The 15,604-nt window shown below is 39.6% G+C and overlaps 2 protein-coding genes across 3 annotated transcripts; both read right to left on the reverse strand.

Annotated features, from left to right (window-relative positions):
• Positions 1–963: 963 nt before the first annotated feature.
• slc17a9b (solute carrier family 17 member 9b) lies at positions 964–10,921 on the reverse strand. Of its 2 annotated transcripts, XM_026333516.2 has the most exons (14): positions 10,232–10,921; positions 10,083–10,159; positions 9,414–9,611; positions 8,841–8,980; positions 8,023–8,122; positions 7,605–7,735; positions 7,407–7,503; positions 6,496–6,592; positions 6,059–6,146; positions 5,898–5,932; positions 5,628–5,743; positions 4,228–4,283; positions 4,022–4,051; positions 964–3,647 (listed from the first exon to the last, which is right to left on the reverse strand). In XM_026333516.2, exons 3-14 carry the CDS (start codon positions 9,539–9,541, stop codon positions 3,469–3,471), a joined length of 1,197 nt encoding a protein of 398 aa, XP_026189301.1. In that variant the 5' UTR covers positions 9,542–9,611; positions 10,083–10,159; positions 10,232–10,921; the 3' UTR covers positions 964–3,468. The 2 variants fall into 2 exon arrangements, with proteins under 2 accessions (XP_026189301.1, XP_026189300.1); XM_026333515.2 differs by having other exon boundaries at positions 10,083–10,921.
• A 1,514-nt stretch (positions 10,922–12,435) lies between these two features.
• Positions 12,436–15,191, reverse strand: LOC113145048 (glucose-induced degradation protein 8-B homolog). Its single transcript, XM_026331376.1, has 5 exons — positions 15,097–15,191; positions 14,636–14,765; positions 14,337–14,533; positions 14,025–14,222; positions 12,436–13,492 (listed from the first exon to the last, which is right to left on the reverse strand). The coding sequence occupies exons 2-5, from the start codon at positions 14,751–14,753 to the stop codon at positions 13,319–13,321; spliced, it is 687 nt and encodes a 228-aa protein (XP_026187161.1). The 5' UTR covers positions 14,754–14,765; positions 15,097–15,191; the 3' UTR covers positions 12,436–13,318.
• Positions 15,192–15,604: the final 413 nt, after the last annotated feature.

Genomic DNA, 15,604 nt, shown 5'->3' on the forward strand with positions numbered 1-15,604 from the left:
TCTGATGGTCCCTGCCTTTACTGGGTTACCCTTACCAGCCGACAAGTTGGAGGAGGGTCTGTCTCCCCTCTCCTCCACACTCCCCTCACTGTGTTTCATTTCTGCTAATTAAATAGTGGGCCACTCATCATGATTATGTCTGCTTTTACAACGCCATTTTCTGTCACTGAGAGCACTCCAATAAGCGAGCGACCACCTCTTTAACACCAGGCCTGTTCTTTTTTTTTGTATGAACTGTACATTAAAAGCCAAAATGACCAGTACCCTCCACTCCACTGACTTCTGTCTGACTTGTTACTTTCACACAGTTGTGACCCCTCCCTTTCTTTTCTTTGCCACGCGGCAGCCACAAGCCACCCGTCTCCATGGCAACCTGAGCCGTTCAGTCCCATGAGAAGGAGTGGGTTGGGTTGACTAGCGTCTGGCCGTTCACACGTGGGCAGTGCCAGCTAGCCAACATGGCACACGGCATCCTGCCATATGGTGCCACCACATACGTCCTGCTGGCCCGGACTCGGGATCTGGGCCTGTGCTGAACTGCTAGTGGAAATAGGAACGACCTGCACCAGAACCTGCTCACATGTAGAATTGATGTTACTGATGTTGAGATAAACTGTTCTCAGCTTTATAGTAGAAAAACACTTCAACACCTAAAGTTTGACTTGTATGCAGTGCAGAAAGGTGTATGAATATTGTCTCATGTAACAATGGACAATATTTGCTCTAAGGTGAAAGTCAGCTCAGTAAAAACACAGTCCTCGATTCTCAGTACATGGAGGATAGATGGTAGTCTCCTCAATATTGATCCTGCACTGCCTCTCTGTGGCACTACAGAGGAAAATACATAGACAGTGTAGCATATTTAAACAACCCAGTTGCTGACAAAATATATTTTTATTCAAAGTTCACATATATATATGCATTTAAATACAGCATATCTTAATAGCATTAGAATACTGCATTTTTTTGCATTCATGTATTTTTTATCATACATATTTCACACTTTATCAAAAACCAATTGTCAGAGAACTTTCAGAAACTTAAATATCTTGGTAAACAGAACTCCAGCTATTTATCATGTACATGTTTACGTTTTGCATGATGTCGACAATAACAAAAACCAGGGCAGAGCCAATGAAAGCTGTTCTAAATAATGCACATCTCAGGAATATGTGGCATTAGTTTGGGAAGAATAACATTAGATGGATGTCAAAGACTGACTGTTTTGTACAGCAGACCTATGTAAATAGACCTAATTATCTATACGTTGTGTACAATCACTATAAATATAGTGTATGTACAGACTCATACGACATCTAAATCTGATTTCAGAACAGCTGTCAGGTTATTCTATAGTCACTCTATAAGTTGTGATTTTGTATCACACACAAATAACATAAATATTCATTTTGCGCAGAAAAAAATATCTTGACTTTAAAAGAACAAAGATAACGACAACGTGAGAAACAACAGACACACTTCCAGATGCTTATAGAAAACATCCAAGGGAACATAAGTCTGTGTGTCTTTGTATGTAACTAACAATGTCAAGTGACACAAAAGCAACAAAACTCCTAGTAAGAAGGCAAATATCTGTGCTGAACAATGATAAATTAGTTACACTGTGTGACCACAGTGGGTGTATCTTGCAGTTCTCCCGTTGCTTAAATCAGGCACAAAATAAATGCATAGATTTAAAGTACACATCAAGCATCTAGATAAGAAATCTTCTGAATGTAAAAAAGAAATTGTAAAACTGTGCTGTGTATGCTAAAGCTAAACGCAACAATCACTTCACCATTCAGCCAGAAAAATGCAGCTAACTTTATGTTGCTACATTCTGCGGTAATCACATTACACCAAATGATTTCCAGTTCTTTAAATGAATTGAAAGCAACATGTCATTTTTAATCCTCAGTGTGACGAGTGACATTCATTCTGTCAGAATGTAATGTGGAGACTATGGTATTTAGATTTGCCTTAATGCAACAGAGTTAAAAGACGTGACATCTGACACACATTTATAGACTTCCTCCTGTGCTGAGCTTTCCAAAGCTTAGGTAAAATGATTTTAAATGTGATAAGTGTGGATCTTTTAACACAAATAATGTTCTCCTAGTCCATCTGTGCAGTTTTCCCATAATTCAGGGGTGTCAAACTCCAGTCCTCAAGTGCCACTGTCCTGCTTGTTTATCAACTATCCCTGCAGGTGTGTTCAGCCAATCAGAAGCTGGAAGAGCTTCTGATTGGCTGAACACACCTGATCCAGGTGATCACCAGTGGGTAGGGCAAGCAAGACCGTGGACCTCGAGAACTGGAGTTTGACACCTGCACCCTAGATAATACGGACAGGTTCCTAGCTCCATAAGCAGGAACGTGAAGATAAGAAAAGGAGAAAAGGTAAAAAAAAAAAAAAAGTGAGGACAGTAAACTTAAAGAGGTCTTCTGGGTTTCCCATACTGCATCGCACTTCTGATCAAATCCCTAAGCTGTATAAATATATATAAGAGGTATAAATACCTCAAAATAATTGAGGTATTTATATTGCATGCAATCACATAGAAAGAAAATAAAAATAATATATAATAACCTTTGGTCTTCGTATTCAAAACAAATTTTTCGAGACAACAGTCAGGGAGACTGCAGTCAGTCAAAGCCCCGCTACCATAAAGCTTTCTGTGACCCCCTCTGGACTGTAACAATAAGAGGAGCTTGTAACCATGGAGACGGGAACCACAGAAGGTAAATCGTACAGGACATTAAAGCGCCTGCCAAGTAATTAGTGTCTCTGTAATGAGGTGTCACTCAGACAGTTCTCCCAGCGATGGGTGAGTGGGGCGTACTAATAAAAGACTTCAGGTATGAAAGGTTGGGCCCTCCCTGTGTCACCTACTCTGCCTGCCCCATCCCTGCAGGGTAAGAGCACGCCACCTTGATTTGTCACAGCTGCCAGAGAGCTCCTGAGACTAACACATCCGTCACATTCACGGCTCTGTCAGCACACACCAGAACAGTGAGCATTCAGTCTGACTTTACTAGTCCTAGGTAACACGTTCTCTAACAAATTACCAAAGAGTAGCCCAGCAGATTTTAACCACCATGTGCCAGACAAGTTGGGACCTGGAGGTAGTGTAGACCTTTTCTCCTGTAAGTGTTCTCATTCCACATCCTCTGTAAACACAGTGTCCTAGGACACAGCTGTATTTTTTAGGAGTCACTGCTTTAGCTCCACAAGATTTGCCAGTAACACTGTGCAGTCCCTGCTGTGTGCTTTTCAGTAACTGTTCCAGTACTTTTTCAAACAGAAACAGAGCCCATCAGATTTTCCCAGATATTACATCCAGGATTTATCCATGTGCAGCTTACTGTCCATTGGCTAGTTCACCAGTGGGGATAATGTCTTAGCTGCTGGTTGCCCAAGGTCACATCTCCCTTGGAAACAGCATTCTGGTCCATCTGAGTGATGATTTAGATGTGGATGTTGTGGTGGCGGACTTTACTAAAGTCAATGTCAACCCGGCGGGCCTCACCGAAAGCCAGGAATGTGCAGAGACCCAGCAGGTTGACTGTAGTGATGAGACCAAACACAGACGCCCACGAACTTGTGGCCTCGATGAGATACCCCGAGAAATAGACCATTAGGACCCCTGTGCAAGAACACACAGTCACCATTAATTGCATAATTATAACAAAAACAAGGCTGACATCATTGTCCGGGTGATAGTTCATTTCAGATTTCCACAGAGGAAATGTCACAGTTCACAGTCTCTCACAGGACCACTAACTGACATCCTCTGTTCCCTGTATTTTTCATCTGACACAAACTCCATCATGCTCCTTTAATAAAATATACATAGCACATTGGAGCCGGGGTGACTGACGGGAGACACATCAGCTCAAACTTTAGTTTAGAGTGAATCAATAATTTCACTTACTGGATTGTTAGAGGCAAAAATAATAATTTAGCAGCTTGAAAGATTAATCATGGGCATTTCTTTTAATGTGGCTGACTGAAACTCACCTGAGAAAGCACCACATGTATTCATAACACCTGTAGAAGAAATAAAATGCAGAGAAATTTTAACATGTAATTAAAATGTTAAGCAGAGGTTTCAAAAATTGATCCGTTATGTCAGTGTTAAAAGGTTTCTCAGTTATAATAATCTCAGTTATAATAACTTTATAGAAAATTTTAACAGAGTTTGAAATCATTATTTTTAAACTTACCAAATAAAGCTCCAGCACAGGATGGAGCAAGATCTTGAACATTTACAGATACCCCACTGTAAGATGAAGATATATATTTTAACGTGTATTATCTCATAAATTGTCTCAATAAAACCAATAATCACCCTCACAAAATGATACTGATAAAAAGATTAGAATTACAGTAGAAGAGAAAAATAATTATAAATAAATTACGTAGTGTTCCCAGACTGCTGTCCTCTATTGTATATATTGTACTTAGCAAGTCTGGGAAAAGACTTTTTAGACATTAAGCTCTTTTAAAAAATACTGTTGCTCTGGAAGGACCAGACCTAAAATGTAAATAGAATCATTTATCTTATCTTAACATTTGGAGACATGTTTGATGTACTGGAGAAATATTGGTATAATTCAGTGATTTAAAACTTAAAAAAAATAAAACATTAGCATTAGATTATAAAATTACTACAAATACAAGATGTGAACAACAAATTAACTGAAAGTTCAAATATATATTTACAGGCCACTTAGCTCTTATCACACCACACAGCTGATAATGTGCTCATGCTTGTGGTCATATGTCATCATCTTTTGTGGCATGTCTCATGGCGCCTCAGCCACAATTGTGCACCCACCCTTTTGTTAGCATGCAATTACACTTATTTTGGCACAAAGTGAAGAAGATAAAGGAAAAGCCTGTGATATATTCTTCTAATTAGCAATAAATCCCATTAAGGCCCAAAACCAACAATGAACTGATCCCCTTAACAAGTTTTAGTTACACAACATAAGCCTGATATAGTTTATTCTTCTCGGCCACCGAGTGACGCTGTTGTTGGAAAACCATACTGTTTCATTGTTTCACCTGCTCCTTATTTATCATAAACATAACAGTTGTCAAGTCTTTTTAGAACCTGTTCTTTCTGCTGTAAATTCTCACTAGCACACTAAAGTGTATAAATCTGTACTTGACAACATTTTGCAGAAAATGCCTTTTTTTCCTTCTCTGAAGCAATGTTTGCTTTTTGGATCTCATTAGGCCCGAGCCCACTGACAGTGAAGGCAAGGGCCTATTATAATTTATCCTTATTATGGATGAAAGTAGACATGAATGACCCAATTTTAGCAGGCAGGACATATGAAGGATAAGTTCAAGACCAACAGACACTGGTTACGGATCTTCAAACACTGTTTGTTTGTTTGGCAATTTTTCCTAAGTGATTAAGGCAAAGATCACAGAACACAAAGAAATTCAATGACTCAGAGGTAAATAGTGGGTTAAGTGGTATCACCAAGACAAAGCAGAGCATAGACAACACAACTGACAAACCGATGCTTGGGAAACACCCACCACATTTAAAGCTAAATATGTGTTGATTACAGGGCCAGAGATGGTGTGAAGACACTGTGGGTGCTGGTACCTGTGACTGAAGGTGGTGAAGCCCATGGTGGCAGACACAAATGCTACAGCCCAGGGAAAGGTGGTGTTCCCACACAGAAGAAGGGTAAATACACTGGACACACCCATGGAGAAAAACTAACAAAGGGACAGATGAACACAAAACAACATAATTCAACAAAATACATTATGTACAAGTGTAAATAGGAGAGAGGACATATATCCGCTGGGTGTGAAGTAAATCTGCAGTGAGACAGATGACAAATACACAAAATAATGTCAAATATTTTACCTGCATCAACTTCCTCACTGAGGCTGTATCGGAGCCTGAGGGGTGATCAAGAGAGGAATTAGGACAGGCAGTTATACAGCTATCTTATAAGTAATAAACTATCATTTAAAATATAATTTCATGTAAATATAATTCTGATATCTGCTCGCTGGTTTCTCTACCTTGGCTGATGAGGTGGTCAGACAGGCAGCCGCTAAAGAGGGATGACGGTATGGCAACCAACCAGGGAATCACATTGAACACCCAGCCCTTGAGGGATGACAGGTTTTCTGAGCATGAATGAACTTGACCAGAAACAGCACAAATGTGTTAAGTCATTTCATTAGGTCTTAGTTCTTGTCTCGTTGTTTTTTTTTTTTTTTTAGACGTGGATGTTGTGTTGCCAGACTGTTGGCATAGCTGTATGGATAGAAATGTCAGTCAGGTGGTCAGTGTACCACTTTGGTCCAAATCGGAATATTTTATTATAACCCAGCTGTATTTTTTTAACCAGTTGTTAAATAATCATCTAGTCGTCTTTTTTTTTTTTTAACCCTCATGTTTGTTTTGCTTTAATTATTTTCTCTACAGTCTTTGGGTCAAAAGAGGAGTGTGTTACCTTGGCATCAGGGAAAGTGTCTTTAAAGAATGTTGGTAGCCATGACAAAAGAGTGAAGAAGGTGCTCGCTGTACAAAGGTGTGTAATGATCACAGCACTGTTGGGGGAAATGAAGAGAGACAAACAGTCAAAATAATGTATTTCAACTACAGTGACATATACCAAAGGTTGTTCACGGTTGGTTACAGAGACAGTGTCCCATTTGTTTCAACACCGTCGCTGGTTTGACAGAAGCTTCAGCCTTTACTGCTTGTTTGACATCTCTTGTTTGTCTTTTGTATTAATGTGAGCACCGTGCTGTTGAAAGTGTTTGTGAATATTTTAGGATCATATCCATCAAACTATCATCTAATCTGTTACTCTCAAGGCGGAACAGACACATCAGATAAAACCACAGAGGTTCTTCGTGTCACTGAAAATTGAGCATATCAGTTGCATTACAAATCTAAGAAGTCAATACTGGAGGCATTAACAGAGAGCTGAGGCAAACGGAGATTTACTGTTCTCAAATCTGGTATATATAATAATCTGGTTCTCAGTCCACAGGAACTGCTTTACCACAGAACCTTCCTTCCGTGCTAAATTATGACCTGTCAAGACCGAGATACAATGTGATACATTTCGCCATTCTTCTTAAATTTTCTTTCACAGCCACTAAATCATATTTTTGTGGTTCTGAAACACATGCATTAAAGCAGCATTTTATCATCTGAATATTGCATTTAGCTGCATAATATAGCAGAATTCTCTGACTCAAATTCTGCTGGACAGACACCCATTCATTTGAATAACATATTAACAGCTATGCATATGGATGAAGTACAAAATGCACACATTCACACAAAGGTTTACACATGCCCTCGTGCTCAGCCAGGTACACTTTTCTTTCCCTTCCTCTGTGTTCATCTCACCAGACTGCAGGTTGTTTGAAGAGCCGTAACCAGTGTCTCTTGGTCAGCTTGGACTGGGGCCCGCCACTTCCCAAGGCCTCAAGGGTGATGATAGGCCCTGCAAGAACAGATGACCACAATAATACAGGTAAGCAGCTACAACATAACAGCATGTAATGACACCGCAGACACCGATGACACAGTTAAAACCTCTCTTGCCTTCTCCTTTGAGTAGATATTTCCACATGCAGTAGGCCCACAGGACTGAGAGGAGACCAGACACATAGAAAACACTCTCCCAGCCATACAGATCCAACATGAGGGAGCCCGCCCCTCCAATCACCAGAGTGCTGAAAAACAAGGTCGAAGCAAGATAAAACTAATCACATGCACTTGCTGTGTTGTGCTGTGTTTTAATATATGAAGGTTAGATTAGGCATATACTAAATATGGTTGTTATAATGAAACAGTCTATACATGTGGATACAGATAGTAAAAGTACTATTTTCATAGATGTGTATTTAGAAGTGACTGCACAATCAGAATACACAGAGTTCCCAAGTGAACCCCTCCTCTTTGCACTTTGCAACACTCCCTTTCCCACAGTTCCCTATTTATTACATAACACTTGACTCACCCCAGGTAGGAGCCGCTACCCACAGTGCTCATCAGGAAACCTCTCTCACTTTCCACCACCTTTTGAGAGCACAGACTCGCCAGAGACGGATAATGAACTCCTTAGATCAGGACAGAAAACAATCAGCCCATGCTTAGAAAGCATAGAAGAATTTAATGAGCAGTAGAAGGAAGGTTTTTTTTAACACCTCACTGCACAAAACAAACTGATATAATCTGAGGAGAAATGGTGGATTTTTTAAGAAATGTGAGTATGCTTAAGAAATGCTTAAGAAGATAATGAATTGTTTGAAATTCCCTCTTTAGAACTAACATCAAATGTTTTTCATTTTACAGTCCAGTGTTGCAAAAAGCCCCGTGACACCACATAAGAGCTGCACTTTCACTAAGATAGACAGAGCTGTAGGCTGCAGATAAAAGTGACATGATCTGCAATTCCCTGCTGTGAAAGTATGAAATAGTTCATCAGTATGAGTGTTCTGTTTTACTTTCTGCTGTCTAGATACCTGCAAATCACATTAGTTGTTGCTCTTATAGAGCTTTAAATAAAACACTTTTTTTGGAAGAATGCACCACAAAATGGCAAATGACAGATTTTTAATCACAACAGAAAAGGCAAATCATTTTCAAGGACTTTAATATGTGTAGTTAGGCATCCATGATGTCTGCCCTTATCTAATTCCCTAACACAAACAGTAGACTTGTGAAGAAGCTGACTAATTAGCCCTTCCAGCTGTTGTCAAAGTCTGGAAGGAGCAACATTCCTTAAATGAATTGTGTTGCACAGATTTACAATAATATCAAGCCAATCCCACTCACCTTGCAACAGGCCCATGAGGAAACGGGCCAGTGTCATGGAGAAGATTGGCTGGGAGCAGAAGTGGGCCAGGACAGGGGTGAAGGCCGTCATCGACCCCCACGCTGCTGCAGACAGCAGGAGGACTTTCTCACCCCCCACCCTGTGCATGAAGAATACAGTCTGTCATTTATCTTAGAGAGTCTTTGTTAGTAGAAGTAAAATCAGGAACTATGGATGTTTTGTAATGTACAGTATATAGTGACAATAACTTCAGACTATTAACTTTATTGTTACATTTCTTTAGCAAACAAAATGCTTCAGACATACGCAGGTTTTCTCTGTGTAATTAGTGTGAGCCCACAACATGAGAACAGAAAGTAAACATGCATTCACTGCATTATCTGTCAATGCCTGTCCATTTGCATCTCTGCCAGTAATGTCATGCAAATTACACCCAACAAGCAGGAAGCTGAAAAAGGTTTCAAATGAGAACGAGTTTCACTGCAAAAATTCATGTCACAGCACACACCTGCGTAGACACAATTATCCTCATGCCAGTATCAGCTCACAGACTGAGCTCAAATAATCCCTACCGGTCGCTGACGTAGCCTCCGAGCACTTGGGTGAAGCAGTAGCCCCAGAAGAAGCTGCCCAGCACCATGCCAGACTCCCTCTTGCTCCAGCCGAACTGCTCTGCCATGCTGACGGCACAGATGGGCATCGCCACTCGGGCACAGTATAGGAGGCACGTCCCGAGCAGCAGCACCACGGTCCATATCCTCGCCACTGGCCTGCACAAGAGGAGAACATACTGAATTATTTGAGACACACTTTGGACTTTGATCCAGAGGATGGTTTGTGTGACTGAGGAAGGGAGACACTGCTCCTAATGCCTAGTTTCATTCAGCATTGATTAAAACAGTGTCTACATACATGTTCCCATCATGGTTTGGTAATACCAAGAGGGAATAGGTGCAACATGCCCATTAGTAAGGAAAATAATTTCAGAGTATATAGTGAGAAAAACACAATAACTTAATAAAATAATAGTAAGACATTAAGTCGGGACAACTTACTTCCTACTTATGTGGGATTACTGAACTATGACACGCCATAATGATACGTGTCTTTCCAGTTACTGCTACAGAGAATGTGTCTATGTATGACAGAGGAAAGTATGACCACTGATTTTGATTCAGTCACTGGGGAAATGTGTAATAAGCCTGTTGAAGCGCTGCTGAATAAAACTATTAAGACGTTACCTTGACCAGCTGACGTTGTGCTCGGGCCACTTCTTCTGACACCCAGCGAGCCCGATCTTCTCAGACGGATGGTTTTCCTTGTGACAGACCACATCTGGACTATAGTTCTTAACATGTTTTTGAATTACTGCCATTCAACGCGAGATTACCTGCAGCCTCCTCCTTTTCAGTCGCTTGGCTAGTTACTTTTTACTTTCAATCTTTTCCCCGGGCGTTCACTCAGAAAAGTAAACGATACAGAGATAATGCGATTCCTTTTCGTGAAGTATTTATATAGTCATGTCTTTCGAGACGTATCCTGAAAGACCGGAGTAACAGGAAAAGCGGCGAGGCAGAGGAGGGACTGTTTTTCCTGATGTCTCCGGAGCAGTGATCCACGTGTCAGTTTTTCTCTCCAGCCTCCTCCGGCCAGCCACGCAGTTCTTACTGTGATCGGTAGGGTTGATCAGGAAGTGAATTAGTGAGATGGTCTGTTTTATCCGCCTGGTAGTCTGCCGTTTCATCCATTACGGAGGGCATTAAGTCGCCAGAGAGACGCCTCTGGCTCCGGCCTCTTCCCAAAACATGACGGTGCATTAAAGAAAACGTAGCTAACCTGAAGGTGTCGGCGGCGCCTCGGCAGCGGGATGTAACGCGGCTCCCCCGCTGACCTGTCCTCGCCCGGGGAGGACGCCACGGTGCCTTGTGAGGCTGAGGACCAGGGATGTGCGCAGCGGCCACAGGCAGGGTGGTCCTGATGGTCCGTGTGCCCCCTCCAACTATTAGGACTTAGCAGGAAATCGTTATGTAATACTCTGCATGCAACACAACTTTTACAGTCCGTGTGAAGAAGTACACATGGTAAACCCAGGTTATAGTAACACTTTAAAATACTTCATTATGTAAGTATTACGTAGTACTAAAGTAATAGACGCATGGACGGGTTATGAGAAAATAAGCACAGACTGATAAAAGTCTTGTTATAGGAGCCTCACGCTGAAAGGACACACTTTGTGTTGTCACCCTGTTTGTCTTCGTGGCCAGCTCAGCTTTGGGGCCCTTGTACGTTATTTATCTGAGCCTTCAAACCTTCAAACAAGGAACAGTCATACAGAGGCTCCTTTAAGGGGCCCCCAAACTTCTCGGGTCCCTGGAGCTGCATGTGCTCTATAGGACCAAGAAGTATTTTCAAAATGTTGGTCAAATTTAGTTTAATGTCATTAGCTAACAGTAGTGGAATGCAAATGTATTAACACCACTAAGTATTTCTACGTACACATTTGAGATACTTATACTGAAATATTTGCAGTATAAAGTATTGTCAATTTATACTTTATACTACAATTCAGAAAGAAATATTACACACATGTTTTACAACTGACTGTGCTACTTAAACATTTATGCACAAGTAGTAATATATATATAATATATAGCAGTTGTATAGGGAGTAATGATACATTTATTTGACAGTTTTAGTTAATTTACAAACGATTTTACATGAAAAACATACCTTAACAAATATAACGCATTGTTACACTAAACCTTTCCAGCAGTATAAACTACACAGTGTTTACTGCATCCTTAATAAGTCCAATAATATAATATACAGTATGATAGTATACAACTTACAGGAATCATGCTCTAGTATTTAAATCTACTATGAATTCTAATTATATTCTGCATAGAAATATTAATAAACATTTTAATATAGGACTTTAACTGCATTTGACAGTTTTAGTTAAGACTTTGCAGATCAAGATAAGCAGGTAGATAATCTTAAAATATAATAAATACAAAATAATAATAATACAGTATGTTACAGATTAAAACTACCCAGCAATAAATAAAAATGCTAAATTTAGTCCCATCTCAACCAACTACTTATAAATGAGTGGATCTGTGATAATAATCCAATAATATAACATAGTGTAGAACTGACAGTGGACATTTATCTTTCATGGATCATATTTAAATCCATTTTGCTGATAACATTTATGTACTTTGATTCAAGTGACATTTTAAATGCAAGGATTTTTCTTTTAGTTGTTGGGGAGTATTTTCATATTACATTAACATTTTGACTTAGGTAAAAAATCTGAATACTTCCCCCACGATAATATTGGATTATTGCATGTTAATGTAAACATTAACATGTAAAGAGTACTTTAATGTAGCTGGTCAGAGTGTTTTGTAAAGTCAGATGTAGTTACTAGTCACTTATATAGCAAAGTGACTAGTAACCAATATTTGCCATATTTGAAGCAACACTCCAATGCTTCAGTATTATGCATAAAATAAACACATGATTAAATGTACTGAGTTACTCTCCACCCGTGCACTTTGAAATTTGAAAACAATAGTCCTTTATCGCTTGCCCAGTTTAAAAATGAACTTTTATTGCAAAATAATAAATCAGCAAAAAAACATTCTGCAAAAGAGCTACTTATCCCAAACTTGTACATAATCCATCTGCATAAGGGTCTCCATGTCTGTGGACATGGATTTTATTCATTCACATCTTTTAATGTCACCTTAGATATTTCATAACTGTATGCAAAGGAGGCTTCCTATAAGCTTGCACAGTCACAGTATGCTGCAAAGTTTATATCGTTCCATCTTGGCTTATCCTTTAACTGACTGTGTGATAAACTGCTTGAAGGTGGATCTTTTCTTTGTCCTTGTTGATCTCTGCATCTTTATGTAATATTTTAAGCAATATTGTAATACAACTCTAGTAATGAGTGTTACTTTCTAAGTCACAGTAGTTTGAAACATCCCAAATATCTTGCTTTGGCTACAGCACTAGCTAAAAGACTACTGGCTTTTATTGTAAGGAAAAGAATGAGTTTATTTGAGGCAGTGCACACAGAGCCAACCATGTTCCCTGAACATCAAATCCCTCCTAAAATGGTCACACAGAGAAAGTGACAGCCTAATTTAGGCTTCATTCACACATGTCAACAACTTTCTCTGCCAACAGACAGAAAAACTAGTGTAACTGGAATATACTAATTTACATAAAATAAACATGTAAATTATAATCAGGTAAAATAATAGTCTGTATGGTCTCTTAGTATGAGAAGTCATTTTAAAATGCCATCATCAGGTTTGCACATTCTATGATATTAAAGTATCAAAAGCAACCCTTACCAAAAAGAAAAGGTTGTGTTCTCTATGAGTCAATCTGCTGGGGGTATAAATAGATAAGGGAAATGTGTCCATTTTGTAATGCTGTGGTATGTTTTCACACTAGGTCCTTATTTGGGGTCTTCAATGGTTCCCTTGCTGAGGTCTGTCATTTTAGGATACTTCACTTTCTTTTGGTCAAGTTCATTTTGAGCCCACAGCAGTAGCTTCAGGAGCTTGGCCAGCTTGGGTGTTGACTCTCTGTTTTCATAATCTAACACACACTGATTCACTTCACTCCACACCTGAAAAACAAAGGCACATACATGTTATTCCTTTGTAGACTTTCAAATTGGATTGGACATTCAACGTTGGATTGTAGTGAAGGCGTTACACTGTTATTAGGTGGATCCTATAATTCATAGTAATTAAACACAATAATGTTTTTAGTTAAAGCTTTCATGTTGTGTAAATGCCTTTAAATGCCAAATCCCAATCTTGTAACTTTAGGTTAAAGAGGTTTTGCAATTTAAGATTTAACAATTAAAATTTAAAAACAGGTTAAGACTGCAGCTCTAACAATCACCAGTCTGCAGAAAATTGATGAAAATCATGACCTCCATAAAGTTTAAAGGCATAAAGTTTGTTTTTAGTTTTTTTATTGTATTTTTATTTAGTCCAACATTCTCTTCTAGATCAAGAGCTCTTTTAAAAAGGAAGAAATGAGTACAGTAGAAGAAACAGAACAGATACCAGATACACAAGTAGCAACATAAAAGTACATACTGCACAAACAATTTTTTCCCACAAATGACAAAAATGTAATATTGACCCTACCTTTTGTCTCTGCATCATATTGAGCAGATCTCCAAAAGGTGACTCCTCAGGGTTGTCAAATGCTAGGAGGGCCAGTGTCCTTTCCATCTCTGTCAGACATTCTCGGCTCTCTTCTCCCTGCTCTGCTAACTGAGACTGAGCAAATTCGAGGGCAGCTTCAGTCTCCCTCAGACGAATCAGTTCGATCAGATGCTGCTGCTGCAAATACGGAAACCCAGAGAGTGCAGTATTAAAACAGGCAGTGCAAATATTATAGGTAAAAATGAAAAGCCTGGATTCTTGCTATGCAAGGGGCGCTGTGTTTTATTTTACCTGCAGATGAAAGTAAAGATAACGGTTGGTATCCAGCAGCTCCGGGTGCAGACTGTTGATCAGTGCAATGGCATCCTGGATCTGTCCCTTCAGGATCATCTCTCTGATCTTAATTCTTTCATCTAGGGAATCCAAATCCACACTAGGCTCTATGCCAGACTCCATCCTGAACTTCTCTGCTGCCTCCTTGAAGCCCTCTGTTGGACAGAAAACATGTTGTAATCTCACACATTCCCCATTAAAACACAGCACACTGAACTGAAAACAAACTCTGGGTAACAAAGAAATCTGTAGTTCACCTGTCACCAGGTAGTTCATGATGAGCCTGTTCATATCTGCTCTCTGAATGTGGACATTGTTGAGTTTATCCATCCACTCTTCCCTTGTAATGTCCTCTGGCTTCTCTGCATAACTCATTATGATAATATCCTGGAGGAGCAAAGAATGGGTATTCTGTGAGTTTGCATACTCAAGTCATGACAAGAACAACTGTATAACGTTAGAACAGTTTTGGTAATTAGCTCTTCAGCCTGACAGCAACATGGCACCGGAAATCCAAAGTTACAACAGTGTAGGCCTTCCACGAAAAACACAACACTGAAGCCTGACTTCGTCAACACGAATCAAAACAAAGACAACGTCTGCCTTTGTGTGTATATATTTCGAATATACGCCAGAATAAGCGCTATTATGTTTTAGTGTCTTTATCGATATGTATCTACGGTGCTATACAAACATAATGATTGCTTTTGCACGATACCTGAAAGATTTGTCACCTCTTCCCAGCTGTAGCTAGCTAGCTAGCGGAGGGAGGGGCGGAGCCTTTTCTTCTTCTCCTTTCTCTTTCCATTTCCGGTACTGTAAACTACACCCTACATACGTAGTGCTGCCCCCTGCAGAAAATCAAAAGCATTGCGCGACTATTTCAAATAGTCAGACAGCGCCTTAGCTTTATTGACCAAGTATGTTGTGCATTATAGTCAATAGTCAAACAATAAATACATATAATTAAAAAATCTAATAAATATAAATTGAAACATTAGAATAAATTTGTGTGTGGAGGAAAAGCTTCCAGATGAGTCAATTTGCAGTTATTGCACTGCTTACTGTACTGTGTTGTCCCGACAAATTGATGATTAATTGTTCATCAGTGACATGGTACAGGGAAAGAAAATGTTTTTGTGTCTGGTTGTTTTGGCATACAGTGTTCTTAAGAGGGAAAGTCCAAACAATTTGTGTCCAGGGTGTGAGGGGTCTGCAGAATCCTC

This window comes from Mastacembelus armatus, chromosome 7, assembly GCF_900324485.2.
Source record: "Mastacembelus armatus chromosome 7, fMasArm1.2, whole genome shotgun sequence".
Taxonomy (NCBI): Eukaryota; Metazoa; Chordata; class Actinopteri; order Synbranchiformes; family Mastacembelidae; genus Mastacembelus; species Mastacembelus armatus.